The sequence below is a fragment of the Diadema setosum genome, chromosome 10 (genome assembly GCF_964275005.1).
Source record: "Diadema setosum chromosome 10, eeDiaSeto1, whole genome shotgun sequence".
Taxonomy (NCBI): Eukaryota; Metazoa; Echinodermata; class Echinoidea; order Diadematoida; family Diadematidae; genus Diadema; species Diadema setosum.
This window is the reverse complement of record NC_092694.1, coordinates 26,208,120-26,231,654: the sequence shown is the minus strand read 5'-3', so window position 1 is coordinate 26,231,654 and position 23,535 is coordinate 26,208,120. Positions and strand designations below refer to the sequence as shown.

General features: G+C 39.2%; 1 protein-coding gene across 1 annotated transcript; it reads right to left on the bottom strand.

The window, feature by feature from the left end:
• Nucleotides 1-5,130: 5,130 nt before the first annotated feature.
• LOC140234520 (uncharacterized) lies at nt 5,131-7,356 on the bottom strand. Its single transcript, XM_072314562.1, has 2 exons — nt 7,073-7,356; nt 5,131-5,788 (listed from the first exon to the last, which is right to left on the bottom strand). The coding sequence occupies exons 1-2, from the start codon at nt 7,354-7,356 to the stop codon at nt 5,131-5,133; spliced, it is 942 nt and encodes a 313-aa protein (XP_072170663.1).
• Between the last annotated feature and the right edge of the window lie 16,179 nt (nt 7,357-23,535).

Genomic DNA, 23,535 nt, shown 5'->3' with positions numbered 1-23,535 from the left:
ACAACCTTATCTTTTTCCCGCAGTTTATCACAAATACAATTAAAATATGAGTTAAAAACATTGCTTACTTCATATCTATCTTCTATCATTTCACCATCAATTTCTAATTTCAGTATGTTACTTTCTTTCTTACGGGGTAATAACTCTTTCACCTTTTTCCATTTGGCGTTAAAATCATTCCTTCCAAATTTTTGAAAAACATTACTATAATATTCTCTCTTTAATTTCTTATTCAAATTATTAACTTTATTACGTAACTTTTTATATTCATTCCATAATGTTTCTGATCTAATCTTATTAAATTTTGATTTAACATAATCACGTTGACGCGCAATCAATAAATACTCATCATTTATCCAAGGAGCCGGGTTTAATTTTTGTCTCACACTTATATAAGGTGCATGTTTGTCACAAATAGACAAAAACATTTCTTTAAACTTTCCCCATAAACTTTCAATATCCGTTTCAAACTCCAAAAGGTGCCATTGTTCATTTTCTATATCAGTAAAGAAATCTTCCTCTTTGTATAGACGGAATGACCTCATATATGAAATTTTCGGAACTGACTTAGGCGTACACTCTTTCAATATCACATAAATCAAAGAATGGTCAGATATGGCCATGGAGTATACATCTGAAAAAAGATCACCTAATGTTTCAGATACCAAAATCAAATCTATCAATGTTTCACTATATCGAGTTATCCTCGTTGGCTTGGATACAATCTGTGACATATGGAGAGTATTGCATATTTGCACAATTTTACGTGAAAAATTATTTTCAGTTAACATATTACAATTCATATCTCCAATCACTACGATCTTATCACTGAAATTACATACATTTTCAAGATTTTCCTCAAGATTTTCAAAAAATGTTACATCCGTGCTCGGTGGGCGATATACTATTCCCACAAAATATGACTTACTGTTTGGTATTTTGATTTCCAACCACATTAGTTCTAATGAATCTTTTTCCAAATCTGTCCTTCTTTTATATGTGATGGCGGTACTTATGAAAACACCAACTCCGCCTCCTGTTCTTTCTACACGGTCATATCTTTCCAGATGGTATCCGTCAACAACAAGGGAAGCAGAGGGATAATCTGTATTCAACCATGTCTCCGACATCGTGAATATATCATATGGATTGTTTTTCAGGAAAATGCGTAATTCGTCAAACTTGTTACGAATACTACGTACATTAAGATGGGCTATTTTTAACCCCTTTTGTTTAGGGAAGTGAACAGTTGCTGATCTATCCTCGGCTATTTCAGTTTGTGAACTTATGCACACATTGTCATCAATCTCATCATTATTTACTGATTCTTCGGAGTGAAATGGTAGTTCAGATATTATACATTTCCAGCAAATCCAGTTAACGTTTGAATAAAAAATATCATCAGAAACTTCACCACATTTAACATGCGCCCATTTATCACAGTTAGTACATAGTATAGATTTTTGATTCCTCTTAACAGATTTTGCACAATATATGCATGGGTATTTATAGTTCATAATTATTGAAACAGTCTAACATATCAAACTACTGCTATTTAGTTCTTAGTCAAATTTTTCAATGTCTCTTTCACTGTTAATGTGTACCTTCTTCTTTGATTTCAGGAAAGCCGTGATGCGACCGTCGTTTGTCCAGACTTTGAGAACTTGGGCCGATCGTCGTGTTTTGTTGAGAAGTTCTTGTCGTGATTTGGTCAGGTCCTCGTGAACGTAGATGTTTGTACCTTTCAGTTTTGATCGACTGTCGTAGATTTCCTGGCGCACATTGTAGCTGGTGAATTTGATGATGATGGGTCTCGGTTTCTTCCGGTCAGCTGATCCGGATCGTGGAGAGATGCGGTGACTTCGGTCAATGTTGGATGGCGTCAGTTGAATGCTCAATTTGTCAGCTACCACTTTCCGTACAAGATCATCGGTGTTCTCGTTCGTCGAGAACACCATACCACACTAAGATTAACCTACTGTATATGCTCAATATTCTGCAAGGTATATATCTTCATGAATTTCCCAAGACAGCTGCTACATGTATCCATGAATTTGAAGACACACAAAAATATCAACTCTGACACTGACATTAGGGTGCATCTGCAAACATAACTACATTCAGTACTTTGTACCCCACAGTCATGAATAAACATGAACTACTTGCACAATTTGTCTCAGTCTTGATGAATAATTGTTAAATACATAATGTGTACAGTATTGCAAATAAAGCTTGCTCCTCATCCATCCCCCCCCCCCTCCCTATTTGCCCCATATAAGATGATGCTGGGCAATTGATGACAAGACATAATGGAGACAAAATACACACTGTCTCTCTGAACAAGACAGCGTGCACTTTCACAGATATTATGTAGGACCCCTACATTGTACCTCTTTTCTTGTTGCTCTCATATTGAAAGAAATGTTCATATATATAATATAATGAATGATAGTACTGAGAAATGTGCAAAAGAAAAGCATACTACAAGTATGAAAAGGCAGTTAATGAGAATGCACACCTTGCTGAGTACAGAAGAGCCAATTACACGTGTACTTAGTATACACTCCTCATAATATGAAACACTAGTTATACCTACCAAATGAGAAGGGGTGGGTAAATCAAAGTGTTACATGTTATTATGATATATGTAACATTAAACTAGTGGAATAATTACTAGGTGCAATAATTCATTACTGCTGATTGTTTGTTTCTTGTATGTTGCTCAATACATAGCTCCCTATTCACTGTGTGTTTGACTCCATTAAAACAGTGAACAAAGAGTAATGTTTTCGTTAATCCCTTGCTTGTGATTTTTCTATTTGTTTTTATGGGTTTTTTTTTATCAATAATCAGATTCATTTATACTTAAAACTGATAAATTAAATGAACATTCTTTGTATACCTTCATGTCTTCTCTGCAGTTCAGCACGACTGAACACATACATATGTAGTGTGTGACATGAACATCTTCATGATAACATCATGCTCTCACATCTGAATTATACCAAGTCTCTCTTCCCATTGCATAAACCCTATCTATCCCAGATCATACCATCAACTGAGCTCAAAATTAACCCACATCTATAATGGCTGAATACTCATGTGTGTGTTTCCCCACTGTCATGCACTCATGCATATCTTTTAAGCATGCATGGTCATAGAGGTACTAATACATTACTGAATATCAAGACAACCACGCATAAATTAGCTTATCTATGCATGTAACTTACCTGCATTTGTATACTTGTGCTGTGATCTACTCATACAACCATGTCTTTATTAAGTTTATGTTAACCAAATGTTACACCGAAAAATAGGGCCGACATGCAGAGTTGTTAATTTTTTGCCAAAAAATGTATGCAAATGCACTAGAAATGTGTACAATTATGCTACAATATCACAATGTCAACTGGGAAACAACATACATGCATGCATTTCTTCAACTGATTTCGATTCAGATAATTTGTGGCCACCCCCATACATTTAAACTTAATGACGAGCAGACTATGATTGATTTTTTTTTCTTTTGTCAACCCATGCCCGTTATAAGCAGGAAAAGAAAGAAAATATATATCATTTTAATACAAATTCAGATTACAAATTCCTGATACAATGTGCCCAATGTCTTTACTTTTGTTTAAAAAAAAACAGAAATAGAACGATATTGAAATAAAATCATTGAATTTAGAGTCCTATAGTGACCGGATTTCATGATGGTGACAACATTAACGAACTCTTTGGTACATTAAGACTCCAAATTAATCCAAGATAACTTCATTCTAAAGTATTACTAAGTGCGATACCAAATACGTGTACCATCTACAGTCGTAACTTTGTGAATGAAGAAATACTCGAAATGTTGCAGCTTACTAGTGAAGAATACAGTACATCTCTATATCAAAATGTAACGAAAAATTGAGGAGATTGGCAGATAAATTTCTGTCATGGTTCATCACAACACCTCACCACATATCAAGTTATCTTTCAAAAAGAGCACTTCATACTTTGATGACATAATTCAACACCTTTAAACTTAAAATGGCAAGCCATGCGTCTATTTATATCCAGCTCAAAGATATCAAACGGTAATTGCTCAGCAAGTGTTGATTTTGTTCCAATGATAGTAACTCGTCTCATTTTACAGTTGTGATAAGTCAGTAAAGGTCACACTGCTCCATTACTCTCGAAAAGTGCGATACGGATTGTTCAAAGGAATGTGTAGTCATTATCAAGGCACAATGTAAACATACCTTGTACGTGTTAACACTGTAATTAGGATATGTCTTCTCCGCATTATACGGGCGATGGGAATCAGCATCATAGATATTATACTAATGAGTCATCTAGATATTATACACCTAAATGAGATCTCACGAAAGGCTAGTGCAGTCTAGGAAAGTTGCAAACTCCAGCAAACTCTCTCTTGTTCCGGTGACAACTATTACAAGGTCGTTGCATTACTTACAATGTAATTCTATAAAATTGACTTGGTACCCTAAGAACCCTCATATCAAACTTTTGAAGGTGTTAATCATGGCAAACGACAAATATAGGATTTAACTTTCTTGAGGAGCATAACCTTCCACTGAAAATTGTATCTTCATTTTACCAGATCAGAAGGAAGCAAAGATTATGGTGGAACAATTCCTTTTTAGGTTGTGTATCCCATGAACACTCATAGATTAAAGGAATGGTATAGTTCCTCTGGTCAAATGGGACTTCAGGTTTTCAACTTTTTTTTTTTTGGGGGGGGGGGGTTTAAGATAATGAGAAACTTCTTATAATAATACGATATGAAATATGTAAGAGCAAATAATTCTAACAAGAATTCAGAGTCTATTTGGTGAAAATTAGTTTTCCAATGGCTGAGATATCCAAAACAAAGAAAGCTATCTTGATAAAAGGTGGGACCCACTTTTTATAACGATTGTTTTGTTTTACATTGTTGTTTGTTGTTTTTTTTTCAATTCCAATACTGTTTTTCATCAAATAAACTTTGAATTTCTCTAGAATTGTATGCTGAAACATCATCTCAATCAATGCTTTACCATCCCTTTAACATCTATTTCAAGATATCGATTTTGAAATTTTATCCGATTGAGCTCTAGATAACGTTTGACTCGGGACGGTCTAGGCAGAAATCTGCAGTCGATGACCATACATTTCGTCGTAGAATGGCATCGCCTGCTCTGCGAGCTCTACCACGTCTTCGGTGAGCTGCTCCTTCGCTGGAACAGGTGTCGCTTTGGTGAACTCGGAACTCGCCATAGATCGACCCCCGAAAGTCTTGTTGCGGTACATAGTGTCCGACGGCCACTTCCAGGCAGAGGCTACTTCCGGAGAAGGGTTCCATTTCAGCAGAGACTCAGAGTAAGGGAAACCCACGCACTCGCAGTATTTGGATACCACCTGATGGGGATGGCCGAGGAGGTCGGCAGCGTTGATCACCATAGGGGATGGATCGATGTTTTCCCTCACGTACTTCCACATGTTATAATGGTTTTCGAAGAGGTCCTCGACGTAGTAATCACGGACGTAAAGGCGCAAGTCAAATACGTCTTCGCTTTTGTGAGATTCATCCTTCAGGCTGTTGCTGGCAGATAGTTGCCCAAATAACGCCTTACGGAAGGAGTTAAAGACCAAGAGAGGGTGCCGCAGTAAGAAAGAGTGCTTATAACTTGTTGGGAGATACTTCTTAGCATCTTCGGCTTTCATTGACACGCTTTCATCCTTAACGAATACGTACTTGCTGTCGGATTCCTCCAGGGCCCTTTTCACGTTTGCAAACCTGATAATGAAACAAATTTCAAAAACTATATAGCCTGTGGTCATGTGAGCATTAACAGATCTAGGAATTAAAAGTTCATGATGCTCTTCATGTCATAACGGTTTAGCAAAAGAACAGCGATAATATTCACAGGGAAAATTCTGCGAAAGGATTGGATTGGATCTCTTACATGCATACCTAATCGAGAAAATACATGCCACTTCACGACCATTCGGTCTTCATCTCCATGTAATTCAAAATAAATGCGGTAACTTTGTCGTTCCAGGGCAACGCAATGTAAGTGGTGACTAAGGCACGAATTGATTCAATTCTTATTTTACCTTTAGTTGCTGACATATCTTCTATCAGCAAAATATGCACTGGTTCTGCATTGGCTGCCTATAGCGAAACAACTGAAATACAAAGAATATACATGAGTATGAGGCCAGAACAAAGCAAGGCACAAACATTTATTCCCCGTCTCTCTATCTCTATCTCTATTATACCGGGCCCGGTCCCCCCAAAAAAGCGGAACGGTGGATTTTCAGTACCTTACGTTCCAAAAGTGATATATCTTTTGATATCATTAGAAACAGCATCTTCCGCAAAAGACAATAATACCAAAACTGTTAAATTTGGTGCAGAACTATTTATTCTACGTCCAATTGTGTAAATGCAATCATTTTCAAATTTCACTGGATTATAGCGACGTATGAGTGAAGAATTTGGGTGCGACACGGCGTTCCATACGGTGTATTGTGTAAGCCCGTTGATCCATGTCAACAAAACGTACAGCTTTCACACTGAGCGCGGGCCAGGAAAAAAACAGTGTGTGTGTGTGTGTGTGTGTGTGTGTGCGCGCGCGCCCAATGTGAGCGCTGTATCTTTTGTCGTTATGGATCAACGGGATTTTTTTACACAGTATGGAACGCGTGTCGCACCCAAATTCTTCGCTCATACGTGGCAAAAATCCAGCGAAATTTGAAAATGATTGCATTTACAGAATTGGACGTAGAATAAAATGTTCTGCACCAAATTTAATGATTTTGGTATCATTGTCTTTTCCGGAAGATGCTCTTAGTAGTGATGTCAAATTTTAATTATATCACTTTTAGAATGCAAGATACTGCAAATCCACCGTTCCGCTTTTTTTTTTTTTTTTTTTTTGGGGGGGGGGGGGGGACACCCGGTATAATATATATAATACACGTGAATGTTCTTTTTGCTCCGAGATATACTGAATTCCTAGGCCAATGAACATTTTCGTTCATTTGTGTTTCGTAAATTTCTTCTTTTTTAACTTACGGTAGTCTTTCTGGAGGGAAGTAGCAATTTAAAAATTTCTCGAGGTTCTCAGACGCCACTTTGAATTCCTTCTCGTGACCCTCGTAGCACCAAGGTAGTTCGGTGATACCTGCTTTCTTCATTTCTTCCCTGGCAAAGGACGAGAAGCCGAACGGCTCTATCCATACTTGGCAGCCGGGAACACCACTCATGCACTTGGCAAAAGCCATGGAGATCATGCGAGGAGTCGTCCACAGGATAGCCTTGCCCGTAGGAGCGGGATTGCTGGTCGGTTGATTAGCCATTGTTACGAAATTGGTCGCTCAGGCGAAATCACCGCTTACGTTGTATCTCTGCAAAGTCTTCTACAGCTATGCGCAATGCAACGAAGCCTCGAATATCTTAAACACTTTCAAAACCCCTTTTATCAACCTTTAGACCCAAAATGTTACAACCATTAGTTTATGATCCACGTAAAGCAGAAAGGGAGTTTTCTTCCTTACAAGTCACATATTTCGCAGTATTGAAAGTCTAAAGGTCGATAATCTGCAAATATGCATGTCTGTTGCGTTTTGTCAACAAAGTGCTCCCGTAGACACAACACACTCACTCATACACATATTAATATAATATGGACTGGCGTTGAGGGGGATACGACATTTCATATGGAAAGGTTGTCTCTTTTAATACACACAGAACACGCGCGCGCGCGCACCCTGTGTTATAACCTATGGAGACGCACAAGCAAAACCCGACATACTGTCATTAATGGAGAAATATCACAAAGTAAGTAATGTCCGTGGATTTGGGGCTAGCGGTTTTCTAGTCTTAAGACATTTTTCTATAGAATATTAAAATTAGAAGATAAATGGACTTCTAATAACGTCGGACTGGCTGCTCAAAAACAGCTTTGTGAGTTCACTTCAGAATAACTGCCCCATAGGATTGTACACACTTCCTGAAGTATTCGACATGTGATGCAGTGATACCTCCCTATTAGATAGGCTATATCTCCGCAACCAAATGGCACATGAAGCTGGGGCTTCTACCATATTAGGCGCCAAAAAATTCTCTATCATATATGTCAAACTCATTGTGATTAGATTGTAGGTCTTGTCGGAATTGGCAAAAAAATGGTCCTCAATCAAATCACAATCAGCGACCCAGAGAAGTTCATTATCATATGAAACATGACGTCACTGTTTATTCGTGGCTGCATTTGGACGAGTTATGATTTCACATACCGTGAGTTATAACGTAAATTGGATATGTATTTCTCATTTCTAAGTTTCCTGAAGTCAGCGGTGAACCCTTGTATTAACTGACCACCTACTGTACCAGTTATGACTTTATATGTTGCTGAGAAGATAACGGGAATTTTCTTCTTCAATGATGTTCGATAATCATATCTTCCTCGGCAAGCACATATACGCAGAGTGCACCATTGTGTAATGGGGGTGAACGCAAATGCAATAAATTATCTTTAAATATTGATAAAACTAATTTCATACATTTCAAAAACGTTCATTTTTCTGATATTGAATGTAATTTATATATTGATGGGTTACCCCGTGTAGAAAAAAAAAGTCTACTAAATTTCTTGTTGTAATTATTGACGCTAATCTTACCTGGAATGAACATGTAAATATTATAAGTAATATTGTATCAAGAAACATAGGTATATTGTTCAAACTGAAAGATTTTTTGATAGAAAAGTCTCTTTTTATTTTATATAATGCACTGATTTTACCATACATCACATACTGCAATATGGTATGGGCAAATTCTAACAAGACAAAAATTCAATCAGTTCATCTTCTCCAAAAAAGAGCACTCCGCATTTGTACCAACTCTCATTATCTTGCAAATTCTGAACCATTATTTTTTAAATTGAAAACTTTGAAAATCCATGATATTCATACATTACAAAGCGCAATATTCATGTACAGATACAAATCCAACACCCTCCCTTCCTCGTTCCACAACCTATTCACTGTGAACTCCAGCGTCCACGCTTACCCAACTCGACATTCTAAAGATTATCACCTCCACAATCCCAAGTTAATGATAGCTCACAAGTCAATTAGACATCATGGACCTGACGTTTGGAATAATCTCCCCGAGCAAATTAAGACAACCACCAAATTACATTCTTTTAAGGCACTTATGAAAAAATATCTTTTATCGAAATATAAGGATGTATGAGTGATAAGAAGTTTTTTTTTCTTTTTTTTTCTTTTTTTTACGTTCACTCACAGTTTATATTGATATAGTAGTTTTAGTACTTTGCTGCGCATCAAAATTGTATACAGAAGTATGTAGAAGACATACATGTGACACAAAGAATAAACCAGAATCAATTTAATCAGGTATATATACCCAAACATTGAATTAACAAAATTGTATTTCATCGCATGCACAGCTCAGCACAGCACAGCACAGCACAGCACAGCACTCACCTCAGCACAGTATTATGGTAAAAAATGCCTATTGATAACAAATAAACGAAAACTTTTTTGAATTCCCCCTTTACTTTTGATTTCATAAATTATTACAATATTTTGGATTTGACTATTGATTCTATTTTTGTAGACACGTCCGTTATACAGATATGTAAATCGATTTTAAGTCTCGAATCTTACCCCGAGGCCTCGATCCATGTCAAGCTGCTGCTTATGATCGCGGTCTCCTGCTTTTCTGTTATTATGATAACCAAAAAATATTGAATTTTAAAAATCAATTTATTCATATCCCCTGTGTTATATATTTTTTTTCTAAAATTCGTTTAATGAAACGACGTGATATACTCTGAATGAATAATCAGTTATTATTTACATACTCTACAAATGTTGATTTAACGATTCGCCTCCGAACTTTTTTTTTGTGAATGATATGCTACACGTCTTATACATCGAATACTGTCACGTTCTAGGTGTGTGTGTATATATGTACCTTGAATTAATTTGCAAGACAGTATATGCTTGCTTGAATGTCGTGTAACGTTAATTTCTAAATATGTGTATTCTTTTGTTATGTGTGATTTGGAAAAAGGCAGAAATAAAATCAATCAATCAAACGTGCCCAGGTAACCACGAGTGGAGCATGAAGCACAGTGCAGTGCAGTGCCGGTGGAACTTGCAGTGGTCAACATTCCAACATGATTGTGAATCTACACTACATCAGCTTTCAGTTTCTATTTGTGCATCTTTTAGAGTGTACTTGGGTTTCGCTATTAATTTACTTAAGTTGCTGCACATGTATGAGAAAGCGACTGTCAGCAATATATGATTGATACCTCAGTGAGTGTGTGTGCGTGTTTGTGTGTGTGAGTGTGTGGTCAGTTAAAAAGCAGATAATGTAAACAATTTCATGAAAAGCATGTAATTCATGTTGTCAATGTAGGTTTAACCCATATAATGCTATGTTTGTGACTGCCCCTATGTTGTTTCTGCAGCATTTTACCCATATTCGACAATGGACCAGTCCGTATCACTGCTGTGTGCACGACGTGTGCGGCAGACCGTGTAGGCTCATGAATAATTCAAAGCGTGCACCTTCGCGTTCTGTGTGTGCGGGCAGAGTGCACTCTCAGCTGTAGAATGATTTTAGTAGACTTTTGGCCAAAAACCTTTCCATATGTAGTCCGAACTAGAATTGTATTGCCCGAGTCGAAGACGAGGGTAATACTATTCTAGTGAGGGCAAGAAATGTCGTATCCCCCAAAAGGACAGTTCATATTATTACTATAATTACCCATTTTCAGGCATTTTAGGCATCTTCGAACAGTTATTTACAATGTAAACTTCCCGATTTACAGAGCTACCAAGTCTCACGCATTGTGAGTGAGACTCAAGCATTTTAGGGTCTGTCTCCACGATCTCCGCATGGCACCCATATTTCTCACGCATCGGGAGCATAGCTTAAAGGATTAGAGTTGCAATTGAAGGCATATTTCCCTTTTGTCTTTCAAAATAAGTAAAAAACAGTCACTTATGTATGCACCAGCTTGCACTATCAAGAGCTAAACATTGAAAAAGCTCCCTACCGTGGGAGGGCGTACACCCCCCCCCCCTCCCACATCACCCCCCCCCCTCCCACATATATTATATATACATTATATACAATATTCGTTCTTGGAAAAAAAATGTATGTTTGATACAAACGTTACGAATATTAGCTCTGTAAATGACTATGTAAGTATTTTGTTGATTTGTTGATTTGAATTGATTTTGAAATGCAGAAATAAAAACTGAACTGAACTGAACTGAACCCTTGCCTTTCTCAGTCGCTTCGCTCCCTCGCTCATACACATGCGCGCGCGCCGAGATGCCGAGTCATGAAAATCTCACTCATAAATTTTTTTATGGATTTACTGTAACAAAATCCACTCGGCGTCAGGTCGAACCCTACACCACTACGCTCAACTACAACCACATGCTTGCACACAACCCCATGCACAATCAGGTATGCCGCCCTCTCACACAGTCGCAGCGACCGTCCTCGTTTTTACGTGCTAACGTATTGTTTTGTGCACGGTGTGTGTAACCGACACACAGCGACGTCCTTGAATATCTTCTCTTTGTGGTCGACCGGAATGTTTACATGTAAAGTGAATGGCGAAACCCGGAAGAAGGAAAATACCAAGTGATATTGCCCGCTGACCTCGACGATCCTGCAAAATACCAACTGCAACTGCCTCGCAAAACTACCTCGTATGGGTAATGATTAAAAATAGTTAAATGTTAAAAGAAACGGGGATCTGTTATTCGACGAAATATGACAAAGGTCCCTAACCATGAAGGAGATTGCAACATTTCAAAAGTGCAGAAACGTATCTATAGGACGGTGCCGAACGGCCCTACCCATACATTGTACTTGGCAGCCAAGAACACCACTCAGGCATTTGGCAAAAGCCATGGAGATCATGCGAGGAGTAATCCACAGGATAGCCTTGCCCGTAAGGAGCGGGATTGCTGGTTGGTTGATTAGCCATCGTTACTACGAAATCTGTCGCTCAGGCGAAATCACCGGTTACTAGTCCGAGAGCCAGCGGGGGTCAGCCTAGCTAAAAAGGTTACCAATTTTTATGTATATAGCAATTTAGTACATATGCCCCTGAGTATGGAAATGCACGTCTGGCTGGTAATCGGTGGTGGATGTGGCCAGGAGGGCCAAAAAAAGGACCCCCCCCCCCCCCAAAAAAAAAAAAAAAAAAAAAAAAAAAATCAGTCTAGCCTAGCTTAAAAAGTAACCTCTTGAAACCTGCGGGACATTGTCAGGCATAACCCAAGATTCAATAAAACACCATTGCCAGACATTTTGGTTATGGGGCGTAGCCGCCAGACGCAAAACATTGGCATGCCAGAATTAGGCTAGCCTAGCTTAAAAAGTAACCTTATGAAAACCACTGGAACTTGTTCGTTACACTTGCAGGATAAATGCATGACCATTGCCAGACGTTTTAAGTGGTGGGGGTAGCCGCCAGACGCCCTCACAGACCCAACTTTTTCCAGCTAGGCTAGCCTAGCTGAAAAAGTAACTTAATGAAACCCACTGGAACTTGTTCTTTACACTTACAGGATATATGCATGACCATTGCCAGACGTTTTAAGTGGTGGGGGTAGCCGCCAGACGCCTAGCCTAGCTGAAAAAGTAACCTAATGAAACCCACTGGAACTTGTTCTTTACACTTACAGGATATATGCACGACCGTTGCCAGACGTTTTAAGTGGTGGGGGTAGCCGCCAGATACCCTCAAAGACCCAATTTTACCAGCTAGACTAGCCTAGGCTGGAAAAGTAACCTCCTGAAACCTACTGGAACTTGTTCTATGTTTGTATCTCACCAGGTAAAAACTGTCGACACAGTATTCTGGTGTTCTTTCAATAACTTTCCACACTTTTGAGCTATATGACCGCCAAATTCACTCCTCAGATCATCTAATGATTGCTGTCAACAGTGTTAATATTGGTGAAGTCCGACTACGTCAACAGTCAAAAAGTCAATGAACTATACCATTTGAAAATCACTGTAATCACAAAGTCGATATGTGGACGAGACATCACTTCGCTTTTGCCTTGTTAGATGGTGAATTTTTGTGAAGCTTCCGTTTCTTATTCATACAGCATCAGCATACATGTCTGAGAATAGTGGTAAAGAAGATTAGAGTCTTTGGCAACAACGTGCAAAATTAAATTTTGTGCCTTATTTGCTGAACAAACGTCGTAGGAGGACAACAACCTGTTAAGCAATATGGCGGAACAATAACTCTATATTATTAGTGTTATATAGAATAAATGACAATAATGTAGTTCTGAAGCATACTTTTCATTAGATACTTTTGCAATGACTCAATGTATACTTTTAATCGAACTAAGTATATATCCATGACTTGCACATGAATTACGGCAGAACAATTCGGTGAGGAAAGTTTTCTGTCATGTCATAAAGGAAGAAGTGAACGTGTCAATATTTTGCTATTTGTTCCATAATTATTTCTGAAGTGGTTAAATCTATTTTCCTAAAACATTTTTCTTTTATATAATTATACCTACGTTGCATCCAAATGCCTATTCGTTGAAAAAAATGTGGGCCATGTATTCAAAGGTCAAAGATCATAGGTTAATGGACCTAGGGTATACAACATTTCACTAGTTGTTGTTTTGTTTTGTTTTGTTTTGTTTGTTTGTTTGTTTTTTTGTTTTTTTTTTTGGGGGGGGATCATGATTCAAAGTGTCCTAAAACCTTGTATAATACATGTATTTAGTTTTGTAGTCACGACACTTGCTATGTATGATGCCAAACTCTTCCCGCTTATACAAATGCAGCCGTTTCAGGGAAATATGATATTCTTATACTTCATGATTTGGTAATGCTGAAGTGGTTCATAACATTCCATTGATACTATGTATAGAACAGAAAGTGAATTTGACAATGGTATATGATATCCGCAATTTACTCTTTGACAGGTTCTATCATCCGATTAATATGTATAAATTGAATATACAGTAGTCCCCTATTCAGTAACTACAGGATAAGTTAGATAAGCTGCATTCATTTTGCACGCGACCATGGCGTTATAGCCAAAGATGATCTGTAAATCTCTGTGTGCCTGCACAGGATTGGAAAACGAAACAACTTTCTGTGTTTAGAACAACAAAACAGAAACCGGTGCATGCATTATTCTCAGTCACTTTGTTATTCATAATGATGGTTTGCTCATTGCAGTTCCGGAATCTCAGCTCGAGGGACTCGAATTGATCCTCCATAGTCTCTATTGGTAGCCGATAAGGGCTGGTATCAAGTTTGATTTTCATATTATATACAGTACCTTGTATTTAAATGTTTTCATTGAAATGCCCGTATACGGTATGCGTATATCAGTTAACTCTTTAAACCATAGTTGTAATCTACGTGCCAAGAATCTCATGTTTTAAATAAGTGTGAACTCCAACACATGTCGTGATAAGGACTTTAAGACAATTGGCATCGTCATTATAAAACAAATTGCTCTTTATTATAAGACGCGTTTTAGATTTTAGATAGAAATATGGATTCGTTTAAATGCATTCAAACAGCTTCTTAAATCCTCTTACATTTTGTTTTTAAGATATGCTGTGTACTTTAGAAATGTAAGAAGCATGCTCTTGTTTTAGAGGCTTTGAGTACTGGTAAGAAGCATAATCTTATTCTTATAGATTATGTGAATAAGTACGCATTCAAGAACGTTTTGAATGAAACGTATCCAGACAAACACTGCATATCATGTTTTTACCTCTTCCTCCATGCAGATGCATACCATGCAGATGTATGCCTAGAAGGTTTGTTTGCTAGATAGTGATTATAGTGCTCACCTTATTGAAAAAGTAATTGGGCAAATTTTTGGTTTCAGTATATTATTCAAACACAACCAAGTTAACTTTTACATTAACATTTTCACAACTCACAAATTCCACACACACACACACACACACACGCACATTTCATGATTCACAAGATCCAAGTTACACTAATCCTATTTACTTTGCAGAGTGCAACAACAACATAAGTTGATATACTGAGCAAATAGGCTTACATCAGTTCGCACTATTCAAGGTTTAAAGTAGTTAAGTAACTAAATCGTACCCGGTTATGTGATGCTAAGTTGCATCTTGAGATGACTGGGCAATATTGCCCCTCTAAAGGAGCAGGCAGTGTCACTGACTTGCTCCTTTAAAGGAGCAACTTTGCAGCATTCATGGAGCAAATAAGCACCACATAGGTACAACATTATACCTATAAGGCACAAGATTGCACCCTCAAGAGAGGGTACATTTTTGCATCCTTCGGGTATAAAGTTGCGCCTTTTTCAAGGGGGCAAAGTTGCTCCCGAGGGTGTAACTTTCACCCTTTCTTGCGGGTACAAAGCAGCACCCAAAGTTCCAAGATTGCACCCTCAAGACAAGGCACAATCTTGGAACTTTGGGTGCTTCTTTGCACCCTCACGAAAGGGTGTAATGTTGCCCAAAAATGTAAAGGCCTCAAGGGGTGCAAAGTTGCGCCGAAAGGTAAAGGGTGCAAGATCGCACCTTCAAGAAAGGTGCAACTTAGCACCACTTAGTGTGGGTGAAAAGATGCACCCTCAAGAAGGGGTGCAACCTGGCACCACTTTATTAGAGTGGGGGGGGGGGGGAAGATGCACCCAAGGGAACAACTTCGCACCCTCAATAAAGGGTTCAACTTTGCACCCTCTCTAGAGGTGCAATGGTGCACCCACACGGTGCAAGATTATACCCTTGCGCAGGGTGCAACTTTTACACCCATTTCTTGAGGGTGCGAAATAGAACCCATTGGGAGCCGCCAGTGCGACATCACTTTGCACCCTTAAATTGTGCAAAAGTGAACCATTTTTTCTTAGTGTGCATAAAGCATGTTATGAGTAGGAAGTTTCTATTTTGCTATTTTATCTTTACTCGTCTCCGTCTTTTCAGCTACAAGGTAATACTAGGTCCTATAGTACGTCCATATATGAGCTCATTGGCTAAAGAAGTTGAACATTTAGTTACTGAAACATTTGCTTTAAAACATTAGCATTTTAATCCCTCCAACCAAGTACTTGCATTATTACTTTATACACAAGTGAATTCCTTGTTCCTGTGAGCTACGTTTCATATGAGCGTGACCGCGTATCAGACACGTGTCAAGCCTTTGCAGACACAGACTTTTTTTTCCCATATTGTTCAAAGGTCATTTAAAACAAATTTAAATATATATTCATTTCTTTTAGGTTAAGAGGAGCAAATGTGGAGATCATGTGATAAATGTTACGGGAAGTCTATATTTTTATGTGTACTCGTTTTTTCAACTACAAGGAATTACCAATGAGCTAATTGGATAAAGAAGCTGAGCAGCTGAGCATTCTTCTTTTTTTTTCATCAGTTAATGTCAGTGCTGGAGCATTATTCTTGAAAAGTTGGCATCTAAATGTCCTCCAAACCAAGTACTTACGGTATAAAATTATATTCCTGTGAGTTACGTTTCTTATGAGCATGACAGATCTGTAGACACGTGTCATAGTGGTTGCAAACACTAAGTTTTCTTTGCTTTCATAGTTATCAGGAAGCGATTTTGAACAATTTCAGATGTTCTGCTTTTTTTCAATTTCGTTACGAGGAGGCAATAATGATATCATGTAAAGCATGTTAAGGAAAGTTTATAGTTTGGTTATTTTATCATTACTCATCTTCGTCTTTTTTTCATATTTCATATCAATCATTTTCATATTTACCAAAAAGGAAAAGCAAGTCAACCTTCACTATTTGTTATGGTTGAAATTTCTCAAGGTCAACACGTGGGGCGCTACTCGTTACAATATAAAAAAATATATGAAACCTATGATGTATTGCTTGGAATGGGTACATAATTGGTATCACATTTCGTATTTCCAAAATTTTGAGTTTGCAGATTGATAATATGATTAAAAAAAATGATATTACAGGCAAAGTTTGTGTGAAGATAACACAAAAAAGGGTAGTCTTTGGAAAATGCTGTATTTTCGATTATTTCTATTATATCTATTGTTTGATGACTATGTCATATAAAAAATAAAGGAAATAATAAGAAGACCATTTCAGGGTAATTCACAACCATAATTACTTCATATTTTGGTCCTTCAGCAAATTACAGCCAAGAAAACCCCCATTTCATCCATTATTATATTGTTAAGTGAAATTGGAACAGAAAATCATTCAAAATCTGACGAACATGGTTGTCAGTTTACGGTTGCCATGGCAACCAGCAATATCGGACATAACTAAATTATATATCAAAATGTTTGCAATAAGATTTTAGGAAGGGTCACCAAATTTGGTTGAAATCGAGTAAAGGGTGTGGGAGTGGCAAACGAAAATATGGTAGGGGTTATAGGGTTAAGAGAAGAAAACGGTGAGGTCATGTGAAGCATTCATGTGAAGCATGTTCCTAGAAGTTTTATTTCGTTAATAGTTTTTTTTTTTTTTTTTTTTTTTTTTTTTACCCATCTCCTCAACTGCAAGGAAATACGGTACCTATAAAGTCATAGGCCAAAGGTGTTGAGCTTTACCTACCATTTTAAAGTACATTTAAGAGCTGGAGCATTTTCTTTAAAAAGTTGGCATTTTAAGATATGTACACCGAGTACTTACTGAATGGATTTCTTGTTGCAGTAGATTTTTTTTTAATGAGCTTGATGGAGTATTAGACAAATGTATCAAGTGTTTGCAAAAACTGTTAATGTATTCCCTTTTGCTAATTTCCAAACAGTTCATTAGCCAAGTTTTGATTGTCTTTTGTTTTAATCATCAGGGGTTTGTTTTATCATGGTCATAGAGGAAAAAACTTAATAATAAAAAAAAAGCCTTCATATAAGAAGAGATACTGTAGGACACGATTTCATCAAAAGTTGTGATTTTCAAACATTTCCAAACTGCAATTGATGAATATTTCTCCCCAGGGCACAGAAAGAAAGTAGTTTTTGTCTTTTTTTTTTCTCACGTCAGTATGTTATAATACCCGCGGGTTTACGCCCATCCCACCAATTTCCATCCGGATACTGTACCCGGCCCTGTTTGTTTGTTGTTTTTTTTTATGTGTGTGTGTGTGTTTTTTTTTTTACACTGCATATAAAATGAGAACATGTTTGAGAAAAATCCCGACATGTTTGATTGGGCAGTTCTTTTTTGCTGTCTATTATTCTTTCCAAATAAGTTTTTTGGTTATCACTGAGGACAAATACAGATACCCTATTTCTTCTACCGAAACCACAGCACTGTATATTCACATATTTCTACAGTATTTCGTCTCAACACTTGCCCTATTGATATTTCAAAGCATGTTTCCCTGTGCGCTCAAGAAACACCCCCATTAAAGGAGACCTCCGGGTGATTCTCAGATTTTTACATTTGTACAACTATAAATTAGTTATACTGAGGACAGAGTTTCAGAATTTGTGATAATTGGGATGAAGAATAAGAATATTTTCAAAAAATAAAACAGATTGCAATGAACAAGGATGATGACATAGCAGAGTCACCATAAGAATGCATGAGTTGGGGCTCAAGGGAGCAGAACAAAAGAAGAAGGCATGCATAGATTATAGACAGGTGAACTCGCAAGCAAGCGGTATTGTTATGGAATTACACTGCTATCATTTCTGAAATATGTTAACCTTCTATGTCATCATCCTTGTTCATTGTAATTTGTTTACGGTTTTTCAAAGTATTGTTTCTCTGCTCAAGAACCACAATAAATTCCACAAATCTATACAGGGAGTTGTCGTTTTATGTACTACATGATGTGAAATTATGAAAATCGTCTGGAATGTCCCTTTAATAATAGAGAGTGGCAATATCCCTAAAGAAGATGACATAACCACTTTACTTGGCGATTTGTGGAAGGGTCCATCGTCGTTACATACCATTATTGGTGATTGTGATGGTTGTGGTTGTGTTGGTGTCTGTGTATGTGTGTGTGTGCGTGTGTGTGTGTGCGTGTGTGCGTGTGCGTGTGTGTGTGTGTTGGTGTGTGCAAAACATGACTTCGATTTTATTTCGAAAGGAACAGTCAATCATAATACTGTAGATCTGTACACTGCCAGCGTCACTCATCTGAACACGATTAACATGATGTCATTGCATGCTTTACTTGGCATAATACCCCTTCAAGGTACTGTACGGTAGCCTTTGTCACTCTACCTACCAATTCGATTGTCCTACTGTTGTGCTCGTTTGGGAAATCCCCTTCCTGAATTAATTGCACAACATAGCATGAGCTCCGCAAAAACCCACTGAAAGTTGCGAAGGTAGATCTCCCGTTATGTTAGGCAAATAATACAATAGTACATGATATTAACTGCATCAAAGTAGTATGTTTATATATACAGTCAGACCATTATGTTATGTTACTCCCGCACGCACTGCGCACGGGGTCGCTTCGTGCGGCTGCGTGCAGGTTCGTGCGATCTCGCACGGGAGCGTATGGCTCCGTGCGCCCCTGTACGCACCCGTGCGTAGTCGTGCACCTCCGTGCGGATCTGCACGCCCCCGTGCAGATCCGCACGCCTGCGTGCGGATCCATACTCCCTCGCACGCTGTCGCACGGACCCGTGCGCGAATATTTTTTCCGTACATGGAAACGCTACAGGACATGAATTATTCATAAGTTGAGCTGAAAGAATGAAATGCGCATGCGCATGGACTTCGAACAATGAACGCCACATGCACATGCACATGAATGCACATTCGCTTCATAGCGAAGTAGCCCTACTGTTCTGTGGTAGCGGTTTATTAACGAACGAATACGAGGACCCGATCGACAAAAAAAAAAAGGCGTGCGAAAGATTTCGGAAGAACTCTTATTTGGCCATTTATGCATGTACGAATAGTGGTAATGTGGCATCAAGTCCAAGCCTATGGCTGTAGTTTAGGTTGTAGCTTGTAAAGCTGTTTATTTCACGCGAGCTGCGTATGTACCTGCTTCAAATCGACTGCACTTTCTTCGAACCCTCCATGCTCGCTCATGCTCGCCACGCCGACTGCCCTGGCTGCGCTGACAATCACGATGCTGTCTGCTCCCCGCATACTTACCAGCGGGGTTACGTAGGGCGCTCATGAACTGCGAATCGTATGTACTGTATGTAATGTATGATTGAGGGTACCACCTGTCGTCACCCTAAGGCCCGATCTGTAGCTTGTTTATTCCAACAGTATAAAACAAATTCGCCTAAATCTTATCTCAAATATGCCATAAGTACTGCAGTTTTGAATGTCGTGACCATTTTCTTCGCGCAGCGGGGTACTTAGATCGGCACCCCCTCCCTCCATAGGTAATACACGTGAATTTCACAGCCATGCGTCGTTACCGTGAGCGGATGTGTAATTGAAACGTGTTTAGTCTGGTTTGTTAGTTTGTTTGTGAATTTGATTTTCGTTTCTTCGTTTTTATTGTTTTCATAGCAAATGTCACTTAATCCCACGCGTACATTTCGTCCTATACGCAAACAGCCATGATACGCAGGGTGCCGATGTCAAGGTACCCTGATAGGTGGTACCCTGTAGAGCCCACTAATGTCAAAATCGCCCACTAATGTCAAAACAACCACTAATGTCATAACACGTCGACGACAAATGTCAAAACAACCACTAATGTCATAACGCGTCGACGACAAATGTCAAAACAACCACTAATGTCATAACACGTCGACGACAAATGTCAAAACAACCACTAATGTCATAACACGTCGACGACAAATGTCAAAATCGGATCAACCACTAATGTCATAACACGTCGACGACAAATGTCAAAATTTCCATTTTTACTGCAAATGTCATAACACGTCGACGACAAATGTCAAAATCGGATTAACCACTAATGTCATAACACGTCGACGACAAATGTCAAAATCGGATTAACCACTAATGTCATAACACGTCGGCGACAAATGACAAAATTTCCAAATTTTCAGCAAAATGTCATGACGCGTCACAAGGGCGGATCGAGGAATTCTATGAAGGGGAAGCGCCTTTACAAGATCAAAGGCAGGCGCGACCCTCGCCCCCCCCCCCCATTTTCTTATTCTTATTTCTGTTGTGTTCACAAAATAAAGAGAGGGGGACACTAAAGGGGGATGCGCCCCCTCTCAATCCGCGATTGCGTCAACCGCAAATGTCAAAATCGGGGATTAACCACAATTTAATGTCATAACGCGTCGACCACAGATGTCAAAATTTTCAAACTAACTGCAGATGTCATAACGCGTCACAGGGGTGGATCCAGGAATTCCGTAAAGGGGTGGGTCGCCTTAAAAAAAAAAAATAAAGGCTGGCGTGACCCCCCCCCCCCCCCATTTTCTTTATTTCTGTTGTTTTAACATACTATAGTGAGGGGGAACCAGAGGGGGAAGCGCCCCCTCTCGATCCATGATTGCGTCAACCATAAATATCCAAACTCATTGCTTGCATTACAGGGGCGGATCCAGGAATTTCGTAAAGGGGAGGCGGCTTTACAAAATCAAAGGCCAGCGCGACACTCCCCCCCCCTTTCTTATTTTTGTTTCTGTTGTTTTAACCTAATCATATTACAGTGAGGGTGCACCAGAGGGGGGTGCGCCTCCTATCGACCCATCATTGCGTCAACCACAAATATCAAAACTCATTGCTTGCATTACGGGGGCGGATCCAGGAATTTCGTAAAGGGGAGGCGGCTTTACAAAATTAAAGGCTACCGCACCCCCCCCCCCCCCCAAAAAAAAAAAAATTGTCTTTTTATCTATGTTGTTTTAACCAAAAAAAAAAAGAAAGAAAAGAAAAGAAAGGGGGCATCAGAGGCCCTGGGGATGCGCCCCCTCTTGATCCATCATTGCGTCAAGCACAAATGACCAAACTCATTGCTTGCATTACAGGGGCGGATCCAGGAATTTCGTAAAGGGGAGGCGTCTTTGCAAAGTAAAAGTCTTGCGCGACCCTCTCCCCTCCCCTATTTTCTTCTTTTTATATATGTTGTGTTGACGAAATAAAGAGATTGGGCACTAATGGGGGATGCGCCTCCTCTCAATCCGCGATTGCGTCAACCGCAAATGTCAAAATCGGGGATTAACCACAATTTAATGTCATAACGCGTCGACCACAGATGTCAAAATTTTCAAACTAACTGCAAATGTCATAACGCGTCACAGGGGTGGATCCAGGAATTCCGTAAAGGGGAGGGGCGCCTTAAAAAATAAAGGCTGGCGTGACCCCCCCCCCCCCCCCATTTTCTTATCTTTATTTCTGTTGTTTTAACATACTATAGTGAGGGGGAACAAGAGGGGGAAGCGCCCCCTCTCGATCCATGATTGCGTCAACCACAAATATCAAAAGTCATTGCTTGCACTACAGGGGCGGATCCAGGAATTCCGTAAAGGGGAGGCGGCTTTACAAAATAATAGGCTGGCGCGACCTTCGCCCCCCACCACCATTTTCTTATCTTTATTTCTGTTGTGTTTAAAAAATAAAGAGAGGGGGCACTAAAGGGGAATGCGCCCCCTCTAAATCCGCGATTGCGTCAACCACAAATATCAATATTGGATTAACCACAAATGTCATAACGCGTCACAGGGGTGGATCCAGGAATTCCGTAAAGTGGGGGGGGGGGCGCCTGTACAAAATCAAAGGCTGCATGGCGCGACTCCCCTTTTCTTATTTTTGTTTTTGTTGGTTTAACCTAATATAGTGAGAGTGCACGAGAGGGGAAAGCGCCCCCTCTCGATCCATCATTGCTTCAACCACATATGGAAAAGCTCATTACTTGCATTACAGGGGCGGATCCAGAAATTTTGTAAAGGGAAGATTTCTTTACAAAGTGAAAGGCTCGAGTGACCTTCCCCCTCCCCATTTTCTTTTTTTTTTATTTCTGTTGTATTGACCAAATAAAGAGATTGGCTCTAAAGGGGGATGTGCCCCCTCTCAATCCACGATTGCGTCAACCACAAGTCACAAGTCAAAATCGGGGATTAACCACAAATGTCATAACACGTCAACCACAAATGTCATAACGCGTCACAGGGGTGGATCCAGGAATTCCGTACGGGGGGGGGGGGGGGGGCTTTACAAGATCAAAGGCTGGCGAGACACTCCCCCCCCCCCCATTTCTTATTTTAGTTTCTGTTGTTTTAACCTAATAATTATAGTGAGGGTGCACCAGAGGGGGATGCGCCCCCTCTCGATCCATCACTGCGTCAACCACATAATGACCAAACTCATTGCTCTCATTACAGGGGCGGATCCAGGAATTTCGTAAAGGGGAGGCGTCTTTACAAAGTCAAAGACTGGTGCGACCCTCCTCCCTCCCCCATTTTCTTCTTTTTATTTCTGTTGTCTTGATGAAGTAAAGAGAGGAGGCATTGAAGGGGGATGCGCAACCTCTAAATCCGCGATTGCGTCAACCGCAAATGTCAAAATCGGAGATTAACCATAAATGTCATCACACGTCGA

Bases quoted from the DNA above. Each gene is read 5' to 3' on its own strand.
- LOC140234520 (XM_072314562.1), bottom strand. From the start codon at position 7,356: ATGGCTAATCAACCGACCAGCAATCCCGCTCCTACGGGCAAGGCTATC. The intron at 5,789-7,072 runs GTAAGTTAAAAA...TTTCATTATCAG, and splicing joins TTCCCTCCAGAAAGACTACC to GTTTGCAAACGTGAAAAGGG.